The sequence below is a fragment of the Panulirus ornatus genome, chromosome 2, assembly GCF_036320965.1.
Source record: "Panulirus ornatus isolate Po-2019 chromosome 2, ASM3632096v1, whole genome shotgun sequence".
NCBI lineage: Eukaryota > Metazoa > Arthropoda > Malacostraca > Decapoda > Palinuridae > Panulirus > Panulirus ornatus.
In genome coordinates this window covers 92,534,669-92,559,317 of record NC_092225.1, presented here as the reverse complement: position 1 = coordinate 92,559,317, position 24,649 = coordinate 92,534,669, and the positions used below count along the sequence as shown (strand labels likewise).

The window sequence follows — 24,649 nt, the reverse complement described above, 5'->3', positions numbered from 1 at the left end:
GCTCAAGGTCGAGGGTAATGGTTCGAATCCTGGTTGCGACTGTTGGTCCATAGTCACCCCAGCTGTTCATCGACCCAAAGGAGTTGGTTGATAAAATGGGAACGTGTCTCAGACTAGGATATATATATATATATATATATATATATATATATATATATATATATATATATATATATATATATATATATTATCCCTGGGGATAGGGGAGAAAGAATACTTCCCACGTATTCCCTGCGTGTCGTAGAAGGCGACTAAAAGGGGAGGGAGCGGGGGGCTGGAAATCCTCCCCTCTCAATTTTTTTTAATTTTCCAAAAGAAGATACAGAGAAGGGGGCCAGGTGAGGATATTCCCTCAATGGCCCAGTCCTCTGTTCTTAACGCTACCTCGCTAACGCGGGAAATAGCGAATAGTTTGAAAAATATATATATACATATATATATTTGCGGCAGGGGTGTGTGATGTCTCCATGGTTGTTTAATTTGTTTATGGATGGGGTTGTTAGGGAGGTAAATGCAAGAGTTTTGGAAAGAGGGGCAAGTATGAAGTCTGTTGGGGATGAGAGAGCTTGGGAAGTGAGTCAGTTGTTGTTCGCTGATGATACAGCGCTGGTGGCGGATTCATGTGAGAAACTGCAGAAGCTGGTGACGGAGTTTGGTAAAGTGTGTGGAAGAAGAAAGTTAAGAGTAAATGTCAATAAGAGCAAGGTTATTAGGTACAGTAGGGTTGAGGGTCAAGTCAATTGGGAGGTGAGTTTGAATGGTGAGAGGCTGGAGGAAGTGAAGTGTTTTAGATATCTGGGAGTGGATCTGTCAGCGGATGGAACCATGGAAGCGGAAGTGGATCATAGGGTGGGGGAGGGGGCGAAAATTTTGGGAGCCTTGAAAAATGTGTGGAAGTCGAGAACATTATCCCGGAAAGCAAAAATGGGTATGTTTGAAGGAATAGTAGGTTCCAACAATGTTGTATGGTTGCGAGGCGTGGGCTATGGATAGAGTTGTGCGTAGGAGGATGGATGTGCTGGAAATGAGATGTTTGAGGACAATGTGTGGTGTGAGGTGGTTTGATCGAGTAAGTAACGTAAGGGTAAGAGAGATGTGTGGAAATAAAAAGAGCGTGGTTGAGAGAGCAGAAGAGGGTGTTTTGAAATGGTTTGGGCACATGGAGAGAATGAGTGAGGAGAGATTGACCAAGAGGATATATGTGTCGGAGGTGGAGGGAACGAGGAGAAGAGGGAGACCAAATTGGAGGTGGAAAGATGGAGTGAAAAGGATTTTGTGTGATCGGGGCCTGAACATGCAGGAGGGTGAAAGGAGGGCAAGGAATAGAGTGAATTGGAGCGATGTGGTATACAGGGGTTGACGTGCTGTCAGTGGATTGAATCAAGGCATGTGAAGCGTCTGGGGTAAACCATGGAAAGCTGTGTAGGTATGTATATTTGCGTGTGTGGACGTGTGTATGTACATGTGTATGGGGGGGGGGTTGGGCCATTTCTTTCGTCTGTTTCCTTGCGCTACCTCGCAAACGCGGGAGACAGCGACAAAGTATAAAAAAAAAAAAAAAAAAAAAAAAAAAAAAAAAAAATATATATATATATATATATATATATATATATATATATATATATATATATATGTATATATATATATATTATATGTGTGTGTGTGTATATATATTATCCAATGAGATAGGGGAGAAAGAATACTTGCCACGTATTCCCTGCGTGTCATAGAAGGCCCCGGTAACTGATGCAATTGAGCATATTGTTCTCGTGGGTGGACGCAAACATACATCGATAATCAGTGGCTTTTATGCAACCATCGAGTTCATCCTCTTATCACCAATCATAGGTCGTTATTAAATGCGTTTTGTACAACATTTGAGCTTATCCTCGCTCGCACACCAATAGAGAGTCGCCGGGAAAACTCTGGGTTTAATTTGAGTCCGTCAGTCGATGTTACGTTGTACATCCACATCTTCGTCCACTGGACCACACTGGTCCCCGGGTGGTTCCTCCCTCACTGTTACACACCGTCCCTCTCACCCAAGCTAGAAGTAGAGAACCACCACCTAGCCAGCGTTACTGGTTGGTGAACAACCACGGCCTAGTAGGTGGACTACCACGACCCGGTTCTCCCTGATAGGTGGACCACCACGACCCGGTTCTAACTGATAGGTGGACTACCAGGACCGGTTCTCCCTGATAGGTGGACCACCACAACCGGTTCTCCCTGATAGGTGGGCCACCACGACCCGGTTCTCCCTGATAGGTGGACCACCACGACCCGGTTCTCCCTGATAGGTGGACCACCACGACCCGGTTCTCCCTGATAGGTGGACCACCACGACCCGGTTCTCCCTGATAGGTAGAACATCCACGACCGGTTCTCCCTGATAGGTGGACCGCCACGACCGGTTCTCCCTGATAGGTGGACCGCCACGACCCGGTTCTTCTGACGGTGGGGAGGAAAGACAACAGCCTGGGTTAGGGAAGGGAACGTGACAGCCTCCGTAGTGCTGGTTCACTACACCGTTTGTCACTGTTCTGACCCAAGCTGTAGTACCTTTCGCCAGTGCTTGCCTGCCTGCCTGCCATCTCTCCCACCTACCTGCCATCTCTCCCACCTACCTGCCATCTCTCCCACCTACCTGCCATCTCTCCCACCTACCTGCCATCTCCCACCTACCTGCCATCTCTCCCACCTACCTGCCATCTCCCCCACCTACCTGCCATCTCTCCCACCTACCTGCCATCTCTCCCACCTACCTGCCATCTCTCCCACCTACCTGCCATCTCTCCCACCTACCTGCCATCTCCCCCACCTACCTGCCATCTCCCCCACCTACCTGCCATCTCTCCCACCTACCTGCCATCTCTCCCACCTACCTGCCATCTCTCCCACCTACCTGCTGTGCATGGGGGAACAGTGAGTGTGAGAGATGGTGGCACGCACCAGAACATCTGATTGGGAAGGAGCAATGTGGCTTCTGGACGGGTCGATGGTGTGTGAACCGGACGTATGTTTTGGAGATTTTGTGTGAGAAATAAAGTAAAAAAAGGGGGGGGGGGATTTGTTTATGTCTGTTGTTGATCTGGAAAAAAAGTATCATAAGTTTAACCTATATGCACAGTGGAAACTGCAACGAATCTATGTCAAATGCAATAAGAAGCTTTTGCCGCAAGAGTAAGGAGTGTATGCGTATAGGACGAGAGGAGAATGAGTGGTTCCCAGGAGAAGTGGGTGTGCGTGAAAGGCGTAAGATGTCACCATGGCTGTTTAATCCGTTCATAGACGGGGCGGTAAGGGAAGGTAAATGCGAGGACCTTGGAGCAAGGAACTAATCTACAGTATGTTGGAGGAGGGGGGCTTGGGAGGCCAGCCAGTTGCTGTTTGCAGATGACACGGGTGCAGTGGCAGCCATGAGAAACAAACCTAAAAAAAGAGTAGGTGTCCGAGCCTGTGGGAGTGTGTGTGTGTATGTGTGTGTGTCTGTGTGTCTGTGTGTGTGAAAGGAGTTATTTTAAGAGTTGCTGTGAAGAAAAATAAAGCAGTGCGTCTGGAGGAATGAGACACGATGGTTGGCTAGGGACGGACACATGTCAGCCTGGTGTACTCACTGCACCACAGGGAGGAAGGAAACACTGGCAGATCTACTTACATATGACCGTCATGTTAGCCTGGCGGTACTCCGTCTGGAAGTTGATGTCAGCCATGACTTCGCACTTGTAGACGCCCGCCGTGTCCAGACCCACCCGCTCCAACACCACCACCTCCTGCCCGTTGTTACCCTGAGGGAGAGACAGGCAGGGGGGTGAGTGGTCAACTCGGGTCACCTTGATCAGACTAGGGGTGAACAGCCTTGTGTTAATAGAGATCAAAGTATGTTCGAGGGGTCGTCAAGTAAGCAATACCGTTTTATGAACCGAGAAATACTTACTTATTTACTTACTTACGAGTACTTACAATGACACTTTTGTCGAAAGCCGGGGCTGGCGCGCAGCGCTCACCACGCACCGTAGGAAAACTCCATCATTACGAAGAACGAATGAGTCGTGTGAATTACGTATTGTCAGGTAATATGTGTGAAAGGGAGAGATTTTATTCTTTTGTTTTGTTTGTGGACTGAATGCCATCAGCCCACGTGTGTTTTAAGACCTGTGCCTGGGCTGAACGAGTGAAAATAGACAGCCACTGAGGTGCTGGCTCACTGTACAGCCGTCACTAACTAACCCCCACCTCCCAACACCCACCAGGGGGGGGTTAGTACAGGTAACAAACCTCACTGGTCGGTGGCTGTCTACCACATCACACAACAACCCACAAGGGAAGCGAGGCCAGAGAAATGTTTAAAAACTGGGGGTCACCAAGTCGGATGGATAGTAATACCAGGTCATCGGTAGACGAACGTTGGGCCATCGGAGGTCATTGTAGGTCATAGAATCACATGTTTGGTATGGGTGGTGTTCAGAGGTCACACTTGCTCATCCTGAACAGATGGGAAATGACAACAGGTTTAGGAAATGTGTTTTAAAAAGGAAGATGTCTGTGTTAGCGATGATGCCATTGTTATCTGTAAAGTACGTAGAACCTGTAGATTATTACATGTACGTGGACCTGTAGATTATTACAGGTACGTGGACCTGTATATTATTACAGGTACGTGGACCTGTAGATTATTACAGGTACGTGGACTTGTAGATTATTACAGGTACGTGGACCTGTAGATTATTACAGGTACGTGAACTTGTACATTATTACAGGTACGTGGACCTGTAGATTATTACAGGTACGTGGACCTGTAGATTATTACAGGGAAAGGGACCTGTAGATTATTACAGGGAAAGGGACCTGTAGATTATTACAGGGAAAGGGACCTGTAGATTATTACAGGTGCGTGGACCTGTAGATTATTACAGGTACGTGTAGATTATTACAGGTACGTAGACCTGTAGATTATTACATGTACGTGGACCTGTAGATTATTACAGGTACGTGGACCTGTAGATTATTACAGGTACGTGGACCTGTAGATTATTACAGGTACGAGGACCTGTAGATTATTACAGGTACGTGGACCTGTAGATTATTACAGGTACGTGGACCTGTAGATTATTACAGGTACGTGGACCTGTAGATTATTACAGGTACGTGGACCTGTAGATTATTACAGGTACGAGGACCTGTAGATTATTACAGGTACGAGGACCTGTAGATTTCTGCAGTGGTGACCTGGTATGGTTTTCTGTAGTTCACACAGTCTCATCAGTAATGGGTTGAGGGCTGGTCGAGTCTTCTGCTAGTGGTAATGGGTGGTGGGTGAGGTGACTTACCTGCCTGGTACTCGCCTACCTGGTACTTACCTGTCTGGTACTCTCCTACCTGGTACTTACCTGTCTGGTACCCACCTTCTTAGTACTTACCTACCACCCCTAGATCCTCACCCACCACACAGGTACTCACCCACCACACAGGTACTCACCCACCACACAGGTACTTACCCACCCCCAAGGTACTCTTCCACACCAGGTTCTTACCCACCCCCAGGTCCTCACCCACCACACAGGCAGGTACTCACCCACCACACAGGTACTCACCCACCCCCAGGTACTCACCCACCACACAGGTACTCACCCACCACACAGGTAGGTACTCACCCACCACACAGGTACTCACCCACCACACAGGTAGGTACTCACCCACCACACAGGTACTCACCCACCACACAGGTAGGTCCTCACTCACCACACAGGTACTCACCCACCACACAGGTACTCACCCACCCCCAGATCCTCACCCACCACACAGGTACTCACCCACCACACAGGTAGGTACTCACCCACCACACAGGTACTCACCCACCACACAGGTACTCACCCACCACACAGGTAGGTCCTCACCCACCACACAGGTAGGTCCTCACCCACCACACAGGTAGGTCCTCACCCACCACACAGGTAGGTACTCACGCACCACACAGGTACTCACCCACCACACAGGTAGGTCCTCACCCACCACACAGGTAGGTACTCACCCGGTTCAGGGAAGAGGTTGCCGTCCAGTTCAGGTTGACTCCCGTCACTGGGAAGTGCTTCCTGGTCGGCGGGATGTACTGGTAGAACTGGTCGTCACCTCGCCACCACTTGAGGGAGTACAGCTTGTCGCCCTCCTCCCGGTACTGGCACTCGAGCTTGACCCTCCGGCCAGCCAACACCACAGGTGGCACGACCACACTCTCCACACGGATGCTCGTGGCTGCTCAGAAACCGCCGCGGGAGAGAAGAAAGAGAGAGAACAACTTGTAAGAAATCTCTGTAATATTACTGTCACCGTCGCCGCGGGAGAGAAGAAAGAAAGAGAACAACTTTTTAAGAAGTCTCTTGTAATACTTCTATTACAGAAAGAAAGAGAACAACTTTTTAAGAAGTCTCTTGTAATACTTCTATTACAGAAAGAAAGAGAACAACTTTAAATGTCTGTAATACTACTATTACAGTCACGACTGAGCCAGGAAATGAAAACTCTTTTTTTTTTTTAACTACAATGCTCCCACTTCGATCTCTATTTCCAGCAGTAATGTCGAAAAAAAAAACCTTCCTGTATTTATTAATACCACATCTACACGTTCCCAGTTAACTACCCATATCGTTAGATGTCTTTATTTTATTGCCTCTCTGTCTTCAAGCAGCCCTATCTACTATCCTTGAGCTCATTAGCATACAAGAAGGACTCCACTAAGCCAGACATATTATTAAAAGAAATCTATCTTCACTTCCTTATTTACAGTACAATTAAGATCCTCCCCCAATTGAACTAAATCGTTAAACAAAACGCTCTTTTGGGTCATTAACCCCCACTGCCAAAAATAGTCTCAAAGTTAACCATACTATTGATAAAAAAAAGCATTTATTTTTATATCTTTAGAACCACAACTTCATTTGGCATAGAAAAAAAAATATTATGTTCACATGAAGATAATTAAAGCTTGGTTAGGTTCTTAATAATCACACAGGTGGGCTGTAACTATCATTTAATAATTATCAGTGCCCCCCCCCCCCTTCCACATCATAAAAAAGGAATTAAATTACATGGAGCTTTTGATTTTCCTCTGTGGTTTTAACAAAAGACAATTGTAGAATTATAAGCTCAAGACGTCATGATGGCTGTAAGTTTATACACTGGAAGGGTTCAGTAAGACTTTGTTTATACACTGGAAGGGTTCAGTAAGACTTTGTTTATACACTGGAAGGGTTCAGTAAGACTTTGTTTATACACTGGAAGGGCTTAATAAGACTTTGTTTACACACTGGAAGGGTTCAGTAAGACTTTGTTTATACACTGGAAGGGCTTAATAAGACTTTGTTTATACACTGGAAGGGCTTAATGAGACTTTGTTTCTACACTGGAAGGGTTCAGTAAGACTTTGTTTATACACTGGAAGGGCCTAATGAGACTGTTTACACACTGGAAGGGTTCAATAAGACTTTGTTTATACATTGAAAGGGTCTTATGAGACTTTGTTTATACACTGGAAGGGCTTGGATAAGACTTCGTTTATTGACATATGCCATGGAAGGGGGTATTGATAAGGTGGGAGTAAGCAGTCAATCTTTTATGTCTTATTATTATTATGACCGACATGACGCGGGTTAAGACATACCCCGCGGGGGACAAGGCTGTCTCGAGCCTGATAGAAAACGAACGATTAAGCAACAGAAAATGGAGATATTCTTCATTTTCTTCCAGTTAGGAGGGAGGTTGTGGACGCCGGGGGGGGGGGGGGGGGGAGACTCTCGGCGATGGAAGGGTTTTTAGGAAGAGGGAAGGAAGAGGATTCCACATATTTCGCTGTTCGAGGAAGAAGAAGAAGAAGAAGAAGAAGAAGGAGGAGGTGGAGGAGGAGAAGGAGGTCTATCCTTGGACACAGATAGCGAGAGGGATTGGCTGGTAGAGAGAGAGAGAGAGAGAGAGAGAGAGAGAGAGAGAGAGAGAGAGAGAGAGAGAGAGAGAGAGAGAGAGAGGTGATCCGTGGAGAATTAATGAGATGGAAAGCTTTTTGACTCCGTCCTCGCTAATAGGGGAGATACTGGGGCGCATCTCCCCCCCCCCCCCCTTTCCCCCTTTCCCCTGTAGGTATGAAATGGCTGCTCACAGGGAAGAAAAAATGATAATAATGATGATGATAATGATGATGATGATTACGACACCTGCACAACACATCACTAGGGTTTTTCAGAAGAATAGGATGTTGATGTGGGGTTGCCAGGGCAAAGTGGAGAGGACTTTGGCGATGGCCAACATCTTTATTTTTTGTTTTTTTAATTTTAGGGTTGTTTACAGGTAAGGTGAAAATAAGTATTGTTTACAGGTAGGGTGAAAATAAGTATTGTTTACAGGTAGGGTGAAAATAAGTATTGTTTACAGGTAGGGTGAAAATAAGTTGTTTACAGGTAGTGAACATTAGTATTGTTTACAGGTAGGGTGAAAATAAGTATTGTTTAAGGTAGGATGAAAATAAGTTGTTTACAGGTAGAGTGAACATTAGTATTGTTTACAGGTAGGGTGAAGATATGTATTTTTTACAGGTGGTGAGAATGAGTATTGTTTACAGGTAGGGTGAAAATAAGTATTGTTTGCAGGTAGGGTGAAAATAAGTATTGTTTACAGGTAGGGTGAAAATAAGCATTGTTTACAGGTAGGGTGAAAATAAGTATTGTTTACAGGTAGGGTGAAAATAAGTATTGTTTGCAGGTAGGGTGAAAATAAGTATTGTTTACAGGTAGGGTGAAAATAAGCATTGTTTACAGGTTGGGTGAAAATAAGTATTGTTTACAGGTTGGGTGAAAATAAGGATTATTTACAAGTGCGGTGAAAAGTATTGTTTACAGGTAGGGTGAAAATCAGTATAGTTTACAAGGTAAGTGTCAAATGCTGTATTACGGGACTGTTTACATGGCATAAGGGGATAGCTTTGTTTACAAGGTGGGTGTATATGGATAGTGTTATCTACAAGGAGGTTATGGTTGCGTCGTTTTCTTTAAAGGGTGAGCGTAAATAGTGTTGTTTACACACTCGGTTTAAATGGGTTGGTATGGGGAGTGTCTTCGACAGCTCAGGTCTCAAAAGGTTTCCAGATATTCATTCTTGCATAACATATTTCTGCTCCGGACACTTACAAATTGAAATCCTTCACCCAGACCCAAAAAAAGAGATGAAGTGTAAGCAGGTAAGAGGCCTTGCGCATGAAAGGGGAGTCACTCAAACGCTTCTGAAATCCAAGTGTGTATAGGTCAGGACAAGTGGAAGAAGGGAGAGGGAAGAGATGGGATAGGTGTATTATTTGACGTTGTGTAGATGGGAGAAGAGTGTAGGTAACATGAGGATACTCCAGGAGATGTCTTTTAGGATGTATATATATATGTATATCTTTCATACTATTCGCCATTTCCCGCGTTAGCGAGGTAGCGTTAAGAACAGAGGACTGGGCCCTTGAGGGAATATCCTCACCTGGCTCCCTTCTCTGTTCCTTCTTTTGGAAAATTAAAAAAAAAAAAAACGAGAGGGGAGGATATATATATATATATATATATATATATATATATATATATATATATATATATATATATATATATATATATATTTATATATATATATATATTTATTGCAGTACAGTAGAAGGTACAGTGAGGAAAGGTGGACCACGGTCGAGATGTAGAGGAACTAGACTTAGCCGAGCGATATTAAAGATAAAAATAGATTTTTGAAGAATGATTAGCCATCGGATGCAATGGTAGCTTTTTTTTCTTTTTTCTTTTGTTTTTGTGCTGAAATGGTATGAATTGAGATTTTGTCTCCGTTGACGAATGCACTTGATATGTAAAGAGAAACGGTGAAAGAAAATGCTTTGATGTGTTACTGTAATACACTTGGCCATGGGTTGAGGGTGGAGTAATGATGATAGATAGATAGATAGACAGACGGAAGATAGATAGATAGACAGGCGGAAGATAGATAGATAGACAGGCGGAAGATAGATAAATAGATAGATAGATAGATATCTTGAATGTTGACCGGAGACAGATTGTATGAGACGGAGAATTTGAATGGTGGGTATGTCGGAGGGGTTGACTGAAGAGATGTGGGCGTTTTGAACTTTAGATGGGTTTGTTTAGAATATTCTTGTTCGTGCGGCGATCAAGAGAAAGCTAACGAAAACGGTAGAAGAAAATACAAATATCAAGACAATAAACGAACGATATCCATTAAAAAAAAAAAAAAGATTTCGACTCTTGGTGTTGGTGATTTTGACGTATATGTAAAGAAAGAGTTTTCCTTTGTTGGCTCTCGCTTTCTTGTACTTTACCAAGAGCCCTTTTAACTCGCCCCTTCCGAAAACTCTATACACCTACAACCCCGTCTCTCTATAGTCAACAACCAGCAGAAATATATATATATATATATATATATATATATATATATATATATATATATATATATATATATATATATATATATATATATATATAGATAGATAGATAGATAGATATCGCTTCATTATACTGATAGGAGGAACCCGAGGCATCGAGAGAGAGAGAGAGAGAGAGAGAGAGAGAGAGAGAGAGAGAGAGAGAGAGAGAGAGAGAGAGAGAGAGAGAGAGAGAAGCCATGTTGAGCACAACACAACACACACACACACACGTATCTAAGGCCTCTGTTTTGATTTTCACCCGAATGTCAGACACCACATTATTTACCCCGGCCTTCTTCTTTTCTTCTTCTCCCTCACTCACTACTACCCCACCACCACCACCACCACCACCACCACCACCACCACCACCACCATCACCTCCACTACCACCACCACCACCACACACCACCACCACCACCACACACCATCACCTCCACTACCAGCTCTCTTGCAGAGGGAGGCATTTGACTGATGCCTTCGCGTCGTGTCTTGGAAAGTCCATGTCGCCACAATGGTTGTCATGTGTTTGTCGTGGCAAGTGCCACTGATGAGTGTGTGTGTGTGTGTGTGTGTGTGTGTGTGTGTGTGTGTGTGTGTGTGTGTGTGTGTCATTTGGTTGACGATGCGTGTGTTGTTGATCCCTTAGTGCACAGTCTAGTCAGAGAACTGCTTCTTCCTAAGGAGTCCACCATTCCCCTGGTACTGGATGTAACGCAAGAGCTTCTTGAATGGGGTTTCAGGTGTTAGGACTGTTTAAATGTAGCATGAGATTATTTTTGGGGTATATATATATATATATATATATATCACCTCCCCATTTGCGCCCTTCACTGAAGTTCCCATTTGCTCCTTTGTCTTACGCACCTTATTTACCTCCTTCCAGAACATCTTTTTATTCTCCCTAAAATTTAATGATACTCTCTCACCCCAACTCTCATCTGTCCTTTTTTTCACCTCTTGCACCTTTCTCTTGACCTCCTGTCTCTTTCTTTTATACATCTCCCACTCAATTGCATTCTTTCCCTGCAAAAACCGTCCAAATGCCTCTCTCTTCTCTTTCACTAATACTCTTACTTCTTCATCCCACCACTCACTACCCATTCTAATCAACCCATCTCCCACTCTTCTCATGCCACAAGCATCACAAGTAGTGGTGATGTGAGAAGGAGATGGAGTGGGTATTTTGAAGGTTTGTTGAATGTGTTTGATGATAGAGTGGCAGATATAGGGTGTTTTGGTCGAGGTGGTGTGCAAAGTGAGAGGGTTAGGGAAAATGATTTGGTAAACAGAGAAGAGGTAGTAAAAGCTTTGCGGAAGATGAAAGCCGGCAAGGCAGCAGGTTTGGATGGTATTGCAGTGGAATTTATTAAAAAAGGGGGTGACTGTATTGTTGACTGGTTGGTAAGGTTATTTAATGTATGTACGACTCATGGTGAGGTGCCTGAGGATTGGCGGAATGCGTGCATAGTGCCATTGTACAAAGGCAAAGGGGATAAGAGTGAGTGCTCATATTACAGAGGTATAAGTTTGTTGAGTATTCCTGGTAAATTATATGGGAGGGTATTGATTGAGAGGGTGAAGGCATGTACAGAGCATCAGATTGGGGAAGAGCAGTGTGGTTTCAGAAGTGGTAGAGGATGTGTGGATCAGGTGTTTGCTTTGAAGAATGTATGTGAGAAATACTTAGAAAAGCAAATGGATTTGTATGTAGCATTTATGGATCTGGAGAAGGCATATGATAGAGTTGATAGAGATGCTCTGTAGAAGGTATTAAGAATATATGGTGTGGGAGGCAAGTTGTTAGAAGCAGTGAAAAGTTTTTATCGAGGATGTAAGGCATGTGTACGTGTAGGAAGAGAGGAAAGTGATTGGTTCTCAGTGAATGTAGGTTTGCGGCAGGGGTGTGTGATGTCTCCATGGTTGTTTAATTTGTTTATGGATGGGGTTGTTAGGGAGGTGAATGCAAGAGTTTTGGAAAGAGGGGCAAGTATGAAGTCTGTTGGGGATGAGAGAGCTTGGGAAGTGAGTCAGTTGTTGTTCGCTGATGATACAGCGCTGGTGGCTGATTCATGTGAGAAACTGCAGAAGCTGGTGACTGAGTTTGGTAAAGTGTGTGAAAGAAGAAAGTTAAGAGTAAATGTGAATAAGAGCAAGGTTATTAGGTACAGTAGGGTTGAGGGTCAAGTCAATTGGGAGGTGAGTTTGAATGGAGAAAAACTGGAGGAAGTGAAGTGTTTTAGATATCTGGGAGTGGATCTGGCAGCGAATGGAACCATGGAAGCGGAAGTGGATCATAGGGTGGGGGAGGGGGCGAAAATTCTGGGAGCCTTGAAGAATGTGTGGAAGTCGAGAACATTATCTCGGAAAGCAAAAATGGGTATGTTTGAAGGAATAGTGGTTTCAACAATGTTGTATGGTTGCGAGGCGTGGGCTATGGATAGAGTTGTGCGCAGGAGGATGGATGTGCTGGAAATGAGATGTTTGAGGACAATGTGTGGTGTGAGGTGGTTTGATCGTGTAAGTAACGTAAGGGTAAGAGAGATGTGTGGAAATAAAAAGAGCGTGGTTGAGAGAGCAGAAGAGGGTGTTTTGAAATGGTTTGGGCACATGGAGAGAATGAGTGAGGAAAGATTGACCAAGAGGATATATGTGTCGGAGGTGGAGGGAACGAGGAGAAGAGGGAGACCAAATTGGAGGTGGAAAGATGGAGTGAAAAAGATTTTGTGTGATCGGGGCCTGAACATGCAGGAGGGTGAAAGGAGGGCAAGGAATAGAGTGAATTGGAGCGATATGGTATACCGGGGTTGACGTGCTGTCAGTGGATTGAATCAAGGCATGTGAAGCGTCTGGGGTAAACCATGGAAAGCTGTGTAAGTATGTATATTTGCGTGTGTGGACGTATGTATATACATGTGTATGGGGGTGGGTTGGGCCATTTCTTTCGTCTGTTTCCTTGCGATACCTCGCAAACGCGGGAGACAGCGACAAAGCAAAAAAAAAAAAAAGAAAAAAAATATATATATATTCTTTTTTTTTTTTCATACTATTCGCCATTTCCCGCATTAGCGAGGTAGCGTTAAGAACAGAGGACTGGGCCTTTGAGGGAATATCCTCATATGGCCCCCTTCTCTGTATAAAAAAAAAAAAAAAGAAATATATATATAGAATCAATGAAAGACCCACAGTCTGATTTATTTTAGAATTTATTTATTTGTGTTTTGGAGAATATATACACTGACGCGGACACTTTATCAAAAAGAATGGATATTATTAACGTGTAGAAAACTGTTTGTTAACTTGTCGGTGCGTTTTCTGTCGAATATTTTGTGTGGTTAGTAGCTTTGTTATCCTCGCTTTTGAAAGTGTAGAAGACATCATCAGGGAAGATAAAAAAAAGAAATATGTCAGCTGATATATATCGAAGAGACGTAGCTAGGACGCCATTTGGTAAACATGACAGACAACGAGCGTATCGTAAACTTATTTTGTGGACAAGAAGGGGAATTGTTTACAAATTTTATCAACAATAAAGCTATTCAATTTGTGATTATTACACGAAAGGGCACTTGGGAACTTATCGTGTTTCATTTTCCCCGTGGACTCCTAGGAATATATACTTGATCACGCGCAAAATTGTAATCCTTTCCAGTATATATATATATATATATATATATATATATATATATATATATATATATATATATATATATATATATATATATATATATCCCTGGGGATAGGGGAGAAAGAATATTTCCCACGTATTCCCTGCGTGTCGTAGAAGGCGACTAAAAGGGGAGGGAGCGGGGGGGCTGGAAATCCTCCCCTCTCTCTCTTTTTTTTTTCTTTTTTTTCCAAAAGAAGGAACAGAGAAGGGGGCCAGGTGAAGATATTCCCTCAAAAGCCCAGTCCTCTGTTCTTAATGGTACCTCGCTAATGCGGGAAATGGCGAATAGTATGGAAATGGAATATATATATATATATATATTACAAATTTACATTTTAAGGTCATTTTTTTTATACTGTTTACTTCCATTCAAAAATTTTCTTTTAATCTGTCAGATTTTTTTCTATCTTCCTCAACAGTTCAAGTGGGTACAAAGTGGGTATTTTCGAACCGCAGGAAACATCTTCACGTATCGTAAGGAACTGGAAATCGGTGAGTGTAGTCGACCTATTTCTGATCACTGTTCATTTAACACACATGTGGTGGGGTAACTTTTATACACACTACAAAGTTGTTTACTTTCCTCTTCTGTCTTGTTAAATGAACGTTGGTCATATCTGTAGATTCTTGTTCTTCCCAAATAAAGTATGTATATATATATATATATATATATATATATATATATATATATATATATATATATATATGTATATATATATGTATATATTTATATATATTCTATTATCATCATTATACTTAATCGGTGTTTCCCGCGTCAGCGAGGTAGCGCCAGAAACAGACGAAGAATGGCACACACACACACACACACACATTTTATTTTTTATTTATTTTTATTATACTTTGTCGCTGTCTCCCGCGTTTGCGAGGTAGCGCAAGGAAACAGACGAAAGAAATGGCCCAACCCACCCCCATACACATGTATATACATACGTCCACACACGCAAATATACATACCTACACAGCTTTCCATGGCTTACCCCAGACGCTTCACATGCCTTGCTTCAATCCACTGACAGCACGTCAACCCCGGTATACCACATCGCTCCAATTCACTCTATTCCTTGCCCTCCTTTCACCCTCCTGCATGTTCAGGCCCCGATCACACAAAATCTTTTTCACTCCATCTTTCCACCTCCAAGTTGGTCTCCCTCTTCTCCTTGTTCCCTCCACCTCCGACACATATATCCTCTTGGTCAATCTTTCCTCACTCATCCTCTCCATGTGCCCAAACCACTTCAAAACACCCTCTTCTGCTCTCTCAACCACGCTCTTTTTATTTCCACACATCTCTCTTACCCTTACGTTACTCACTCGATCAAACCACCTCACACCACACATTGTCCTCAAACATCTCATTTCCAGCACATCCATCCTCCTGCGCACAACTCTATTCATAGCCCATTTTATATATATATATATATATATATATATATATATATATATATATATATATATATATATATAATTTTTTATTATGCTGCATGTTTAGTTGCCTTTACTGCCTTGTAACTTCTGAGTAGAGAGACAAAGATCTTGTATAAATCTTAAATTACCATTTTTTTTTGAGTCATGATCAATTTCATTATCTGTAAATTACACCGTTTTCTGTGGGCTCTCGTATGACCTTTAGTTCTCTCATTCTCTAAAGCCTTTTTTTTTTTTTTTTTTTTTAGCTTTCGATTCCTTTCTAGATCCTTTAATCAGATATTTGGAAACCCTATAACGGTAAGTGACGATAGCCTTATGTTTTTTTTAATATCCTGATGTGTAAATGTTACATATTGAATACCATGTGTTCGTTTGGTTTCTCGCGCGAGAACATTGCCTTAGGAGTCTTACTTATTTCAAGGTAATTTCAACCTTGTCCAATAGTCGTGTAATGGTTAATGTGTGTGTGTGTGTGTCTGTCTGTCTGTCTGTGTGTGTATGTGTGTGTGTGTGTGTGTGTGTGTGTGTGTGTGTGTGTGTGTTCTTGTCATTTGTTATATTCTTATGCCCTAAATATGTTCAATTTATATTTGAGATTGTGGATATTTTGTTCAGTACGTTCTATACAGGAAGAGTTGGGCAAAAAGGCGAATTGCGTGATCGGGACATTTTACTGTAGTCCCCCCCAAAAAAAAGAAAGAAAAAAGTTAACATAATTCATCCTCACGAAACCTAACCTCACGAAACCTAACCTCACGAAACCTATCTTAAACTAACTTAACCTAAACGAGCCTATTATAACCTAGACTTTAACAATACCGAAAGAATTAGGGGACAGTAACCACTTCACGCAACCCAGCGTTTCAGTCGAAAACTCGATTCCTGACCGAGGATTATGTTATTGAAAACAGCAGTATTTTATATCTAAATTACCGGTATGATAACCATTAAACAATAATTATCTGGGTTATAGACTTCAGATATTTTTGTTGTGGCATTTTATTTTTTTCAAATTCAATGAGAACGGAACACGCCTAAAGTCCTTTAATCATATTGGCGACCAAAATTCCACCATCCTTGTATATATATATATATATATATATATATATATATATATATATATATATATATATATATATATATAGAAAATAGACGACTCAAAAAGTATTCTACAGGGAAAGGTGTCGTCGTCGTCGTCGTATAATAACACGGGGGGAAAAATATTCGAGAGAGAGTGTTGAAATGTACCATGGCGGCCTGTGTTTGCCGCGCTAGATCAAAGGGTTCGCTCCAGCGGCAGTTGTCGCTTGGTGATGGGCCTCCCTGCAGTTCCCATTTGGCATTCTGATTGCATCCTGATACATCAGTGTTCTGGAGAGCTGTGTCAAAGCCCCCGCTGTTACGTGCTGGTGAATTATTTGACGGAGTGTTTGATATATAGATTTGAATTTACACTCCCGACTCCTGGGAGAGACGACGACATGAGCGCGCGCGGGCGGGCGGGCGGGCGGGCCAGTGGCTCCCTCGCGCGCCCCAGACGGGAACTTAAGACCTCTGGCGGCCAGTATGAAAAGAACGGTTTATGTGTATGTATAAGTATACACGGTTATATGTATATTAGACACGGTTATATGTATTAGTAGATACGGTTATATGTATTAGTAGACAAGGTTATATGTATAGTATACACGGTTATATGTATTAGTAGACACGGGTATATGTATAGTGGACACGGTTATATGTATAGTATACACGGTTATATGTATAGTAGATGCGGTTATATGTATTAGTAGACAAGGTTATATGTATAGTATACACGGTTATATGTATTAGTAGACACGGTTATATGTATAGTATACACGGTTGTATGTATAGTAGATGCGGTTATATGTATAGTATACACGGTTGTATGTATAGTATACACGGTTGTATGCATAAGTATACACGGTTATATGTATAGTAAACACGGTTATATGTATTAGTAGACACGGTTATATGTATAGTAGACACGGTTGTATGTATAGTATACACAGTTTATCGTCGTTCTTGTAACCTCAAACCGATGATCAACATTTTAGCCGGTTTTCTCCATTCAAATTCTCAGAATGAGATATATTTTGAATTTGATCTTGTTTGGTCCGTTACTGCGAAGCCCAGGCGTGTGGGGGGGGGGGGGGGGGGGGAACAGTTTACCATTTCTTTTTCTTTCAAAGTGAAAGAAGGATTGGTTATCCTCCACAGTGGAGGCGGTGTGATGGAGGTTTTCCTTTAAAGGCGGAGGAGGAGTTCGCTCGCTCTTCTTTCCCAGTGGAGGTGGGGTGAAGTCGTCTCTCGCGATGTAAAGCGAAGTAGGAAACTTCACAGAATCGAAGAGTGGGGTAGGGTTTTTTTTGCTTCGGTGTTTTGGTTCCCTTCCAGTAAAGGATTGTAGGTCTTTCCTTCACAATGGGGGCGTGATGGGCATTTTTTTTCTTTTCACAGTGGAGCATGGTATGTCTTTCTTCATAGTGGAGGCGTGATAAGTGTTTCTTCACAGTGGAGGCATGATGGGTCTTTCACAAAGCGGAGGCATGATGAGTCTTTCACAGTGGAGACATGATAGATCTTTCTTCACAGTGGAGGCGTGATAAGTATTTCTTCATAGTGGAGGCAAGATGAGTCTTTCACAGTGGAGCATGATAGGTCTTTCTTCACAGTGGAGGCGTGATAGATCTATCTTCAGAGTGGAGGCGTGATAATTATTTCTTCACAGTGGAGGCATGACAAGTCTTTCACAGTGGAGGCATGATAGATCTTTCTTCACAGTGGAGATGTCTCACGCCAATTTTCACACTGATTGACCTCCAAACACTGTATGATAGATATCATGAAGGTATGATTGACCTCCAAACACTGTATGATAGATATCATGAAGGTATGATTGACCTCCAAACACTGTATGATAGATATCATGAAGGTATGATTGACCTCCAAACACTGTATGATAGATATCGTTTTACAGTAGACAAAAAAGTGAGCATTGGAATTGTGGTGTAGGTCTTACGTCACACTGGACGTATGATGAGTATCACACACACAAACACACACACACACACACACACACACACACACACACACACACACATATTATCTCTAATATTTGTATTTCAAACTTTAGTAATAATGTTTGGATCAGCAGACAATGACCTATATAACGGGGGAGAAAAAATATAAGATGGAAAATGAGCTTTTACAAATGAATAGCAAACTCTTTGAACACTTTCATCACGTCATAATGGGAACTTATTTATCTTTTTGTAAATCTCCATAAATAATAGACATTGAAGATCACTTTCCCCTGCTTAGAACATCACTCTGGTATTTCTTTCCTACGTTTATTTTTTCTTTGTGAAAGTGGGAAGATTTGAAAGCTTTTGATAAGCTTTTTAAGATTCTTAAGACCTTCACCTGTATTCCGATGAGAGAAGGATCTTACATAAGGTTTGCTAAGCCTTAGCATTAGCCGTGCCTTTTGTGGTTCAATGGTCCATATTCCTTTTATTCCCAATCGGTAAAATAAACCAAATTATTTTTCAACCTCTCATGAATTGTACATTAAGGATTTCCCGGTAACATTAAAGCAAACTTAAATAATGCCAGTAACTTAAGGATTTTCAATGACTGACATAACTTTTTAGTTCATTTTTACCGTATCGAATAATTTGAATGTGGTTTCGAATGCGCATACAACACGGTGTCTCAAAACTGCTGGACGATCGCCAATACAGTTATTATTATTTCTTTTTCTGAGGGAAAATCCTCCTCTTTATATGTTTTTCCCTCCCTTCCCCCCCAAACTTTTCCCTCTCTAGCCTCACAAAAAGTGACAACTAGTCGACAGTTTCATTAAAATGCATTCTCGGAGCTCGCCAGCAGGAGCCAAGCCGCCCCTCCTCCCTTGTTGCTGTGTGGTTCAACCCACAGCAGGAGAGAACCATAACAACTTGTGATGGTGCTCACGTCAGATAGAGATTGAAGTGCTATGGGTTCGATTGAAAACTATGAACCATAAGAGATAATACTCGAAACTTGAACTGTCACGTCAGATAGAGACGGAAGTGCTATGGGTTCGATCGAATACAATGAACCACAAGAGATAATACTCGAAACTTGAACTGTCACGTCAGATAGAGACGGAAGTGCTATGGGTTCGATTGAATACAATGAACCATAAGAGATAATACTCGAAACTTTAACCGTCTGTTCATTGATGAATTATGAATCTAGTAAAAGGGAATTCAGTCGTAGACTGTTCATTGCGTCCGTTATGATCAAAATAATGGACATTAGGATCTGGAACAGACGACGAATCTTTCTCGCTTCTTCCATTTGCTTCGAAACGCGTGGGTTCAAATCGTATTTGACAGGAGTGAAGCGGCGTTGGAACAGGCGTATCACTCGTATTTCATCGAAATTCATCAGACGCAGGTCATGCCATCTTGATTTTTCTGTACCATGAATAATTCCAGACTTGAAAAAGAAAAGAAAAAAAAAATTGTCAACGTGTAGGTTGGCATAAGTACCGAGTAATGGAGTCGATCATGTTTCAAATGAATCATTTCTCATCAATCAGTTCTCTCTCTCTCTCTCTCTCTCTCTCTCTCTCTCTCTCTCTCTCTCTCTCTCTCTCTCTCTCTCTCTCTCTCCCATCGACCGCTCAGAGGTTGACAGTTTGGCGAAGAATTAGACCGCCTTCCGAAAAAGAAAACGAAGAAAAAAAAAAAGAAAATCGGTGGGCGAGGTTTGTTGTTATATGGTTCCACAATGAGTTATTAAACATATTTTTGCCTTTTTTTTTTTTTTTACGACCATATGTCATGCCTGTATATTGTGGGATGTAATGGTTATCCACAGTGTAAGATTATCAAGCGAGAATTCGTATTAGAAAATAAAAATGATGACAACGTATCAAAGAAAACGAGAGAAAGAAATTGCAGTCAGTTGCCAGAGGTAAAACAATGATGTATCGGGAGAAATTGGAAGGTAAAAAAAGGACTATGTAGATAGAAGAATTTGAAATAAATCGATAAAGAATTACAGGCGATAAAGAAATTAGGTTTGGTTCTCCACTGTGTGGACACGATTTTGACCTATATTAATCATGTTCTCGTGTGGTTGATGATTTAGGCTTTAGGCCTACCTACTGCCAGTGTTCATTAACGCCTTCACCGTTTTAAACATAGAATAATTTTAAACGTTTAATTACAGGACTCATTAAACCCAAATTAATTTTTCAACCTTAGAATCGTATTCAGCATGAGAGATAGGTCAGCTGGTGAAGTTTCGAATCCAATATATTTTCTCACACACACACATATATATATATATATATATATATATATATATATATATATATATATATATATATATATATATATATATATATAACAACCAGTCTAAAAATCTTCAACGTTTGGTGTTTTTCAAGATGATTTGAAGACAGTTTCACTTACGGCGTTTATTATTTCATTTTTTATTTATTTATTACATTATTTATTTATAATTTTTTTTGGGGGGAGTCATTTATCATTACTACATCAGTCCAAATCTTTTAACACCTTCATGTGTTAGATTTGATACCAAGACCAAATGCACTATATATATATATATATATATATATATATATATATATATATATATATATATATATATATGTATATTATTCTATTTCATTATACTTATTACCTGTCTCCCGCGTTAGCGAGGTAGCGCAAGGAAACAAACGAATGGCCCAACCCACCCACATATACATCCACATACATAAACGCCCACGCACGCACATATATATACCCATACATTTCAACGTATACATATGTAATACATACACAGACATATATATATATATATATATATATATATATATATATATATATATATATATACGCATGTACATATCCATATTTGTTGCCTTCATTCATTCCCTTCACCACCCCGCCACACATGAAATGGCACCCCCTTCCCCCCACTCGCGCGCGATGTAGCGCCAGGAAAAGACAGCAAAGGCCACATTCGTTCATACTCAGTCTCTAGCTGGCATGTGTAATGCACTGAAACCACAGCTCCCTTTCCACATCCAGGCCCCACAGAACTTTCCATATTCGCCATTTCTCGCATTTGGGAGGTAGCGTTAAGAAAAGAGTACTGAACCTCTGAGGAAAAATCCTCACTTGGGCCCCTTCTGTGTTCTTTCCTGTGGAGAAGTAAAAACTGGAAGGGAGGATTTCCAGATTCCCTCTCCCTCCCCTTTTAGTCACCTTTTACGACACGCAGGAAATTTGTGAAGTATTCTTTCTCCCATATCCCTCGGGAATATATATCCCGAGGTATATATATATATATATAGGGAGCAAATGGGAACTTCAGTGAAGGGCGCAAATGGGGAGGTGATAACAAGTAGTGGTGATGTGAGAAGGAGATGGAGTGAGTATTTTGAAGGTTTGTTGAATGTGTTTGATGATAGAGTGGCGGATATAGGGTGTTTTGGTCGAGGTGGTGTGCAAAGTGAGAGGGTTAGGGAAAATGATTTGGTAAACAGAGAAGAGGTAGTGAAAGCTTTGCGGAAGATGAAAGCCGGCAAGGCAGCAGGTTTGGATGGTATTGCAGTGGAATTTATTAAAAAAGGGGGTGACTGTATTGTTGACTGGTTGGTAAGGTTATTTAATGTATGTATGACTCATGGTGAGGTGCCTGAGGATTGGCGGAATGCGTGCATAGTGCCATTGTACAAAGGCAAAGGGGATAAGAGTGAGTGCTCAAATTACAGAGGTATAAGTTTGTTGAGTATTCCTGGTAAATTATATGGGAGGGTATTGATTGAGAGGGTGAAGGCATGTACAGAGCATCAGATTGGGGAAGAGCAGTGTGGTTTCAGAAGTGGTAGAGGATGTGTGGATCAGGTGTTTGCTTTGAAGAATGTATGTGAGAAATACTTAGAAAAGCAAATGGATTTGTATGTAGCATTTATGGATCTGGAGAAGGCATATGATAGAGTTGATAGAGATGCTCTGTGGAAGGTATTAAGAATATATGGTGTGGGAGGAAAGTTGTTAGAAGCAGTGAAAAGTTTTTATCGAGGATGTAAGGCATGTGTACGTGTAGGAAGAGAGGAAAGTGATTGGTTCTCAGTGAATGTAGGTTTGCGGCAGGGGTGTGTGATGTCTCCATGGTTGTTTAATTTGTTTATGGATGGGGTTGTTAGGGAGGTAAATGCAAGAGTTTTGGAAAGAGGGGCAAGTATGAAGTCTGTTGGGGATGAGAGAGCTTGGGAAGTGAGTCAGTTGTTGTTCGCTGATGATACAGCGCTGGTGGCTGATTCATGTGAGAAACTGCAGAAGCTGGTGACTGAGTTTGGAAAAGTGTGTGGAAGAAGAAAGTTAAGAGTAAATGTGAATAAGAGCAAGGTTATTAGGTACAGTAGGGTTGAGGGTCAAGTCAATTGGGAGGTGAGTTTGAATGGAGAAAAACTGGAGGAAGTGAAGTGTTTTAGATATCTGGGAGTGGATCTGGCAGCGGATGGAACCATGGAAGCGGAAGTGGATCATAGGGTGGGGGAGGGGGCGAAAATCCTGGGGGCCTTGAAGAATGTGTGGAAGTCGAGAACATTATCTCGGAAAGCAAAAATGGGTATGTTTGAAGGAATAGTGGTTCCAACAATGTTGTATGGTTGCGAGGCGTGGGCTATGGATAGAGTTGTGCGCAGGAGGATGGATGTGCTGGAAATGAGATGTTTGAGGACAATGTGTGGTGTGAGGTGGTTTGATCGAGTGAGTAACGTAAGGGTAAGAGAGATGTGTGGAAATAAAAAGAGCGTGGTTGAGAGAGCAGAAGAGGGTGTTTTGAAGTGGTTTGGGCACATGGAGAGGATGAGTGAGGAAAGATTGCCCAAGAGGATATATGTGTCGGAGGTGGAGGGAACAAGGAGAAGAGGGAGACCAAATTGGAGGTGGAAAGATGGAGTGAAAAAGATTTTGTGTGATCGGGGCCTGAACATGCAGGAGGGTGAAAGGAGGGCAAGGAATAGAGTGAATTGGAGCGATGTGGTATACCGGGGTTGACGTGCTGTCAGTGGATTGAAGCACGGCATGTGAAGCGTCTGGGGTAAACCATGGAAAGCTGTGTAGGTATGTATATTTGTGTGTGTGGACGTATGTATATACATGTGTATGGGGGGGGGGGGTGGGGCCATTTCTTTCGTCTGTTTCCTTGCGCTACCTCGCAAACGCGGGAGACAGCGACAAAGTATAATATATATATATATATATATATATATATATATATATATATATATATATATATATATATATATATATATATATATATATATGGTCTATGGTTAATGATATACTTTCCCAATGATAGAATGTAGAAAATAACCAAAGTGAAGTGTGTCAAAAAAATATAAACATGATGTGTAATTGAAATGGAAATCCAATTTTAAGACAGATCATCTCAAAAATTGAAATAAAAGAACCGTCGAAAATATGAAGAATAGAATTGTGCTGTGCTTGTACTGCGTCTGTCAGTGGCTTCCCCCATGTATATAATAGAATGTACACGGGTCGTAAAGGTAACGTAAGAGCGTTGTACACCTTCATGTTGACGGTGTAGGTGAGGGAGACTTGAGTTAAAGTTGTACTTGCGAGGGTCTGAAGACTTGAGTCCACACAGTGTATTTGTTGTGTTGTATAGGGAAACTTGATGTAACTTACATTTTTTTCCTTTTTTTTTGATGTTACTTAGAGGAATTGGGCGTGTGGAGTTTGAATTTTTCATATTAGTTAATGAGAGACTAAAGGTAAATGTCTTTTTTTTCTTTAAAGAATATTAGGCTTGAAATGACCGAGAAATGTAATTTGATATGATTCATCGTGATTCATTAAGATTAACTTAAGGATAGGCATGTGGGATAAGTAATAGAGAATGTGTTTATACATTTTTTTCGCCATTTTGTATGTGCAAAAGAGAGAGAGAGAGAGATTTTGGCTTACCAGAATTTCATAAAGTGAAACAGGTGAACGGTTGAAAAGTAG

At 41.7% G+C, this 24,649-nt stretch overlaps 1 protein-coding gene across 2 annotated transcripts in view; it reads right to left on the bottom strand.

The window, feature by feature from the left end:
* The window catches only part of LOC139758380 (uncharacterized), a 326,365-nt gene that overhangs the window by 23,378 nt on the left and 278,338 nt on the right, over nt 1-24,649 (bottom strand). For both annotated transcript variants that reach the window (XM_071679698.1, XM_071679709.1), the window contains exons 3-4: nt 6,032-6,252; nt 3,659-3,788 (exon numbers count right to left, since the gene is read on the bottom strand). In XM_071679698.1, coding sequence (XP_071535799.1) covers nt 3,659-3,788; nt 6,032-6,252 — 351 coding nt within the window. The remainder of the gene's footprint in view (nt 1-3,658; nt 3,789-6,031; nt 6,253-24,649) is intronic.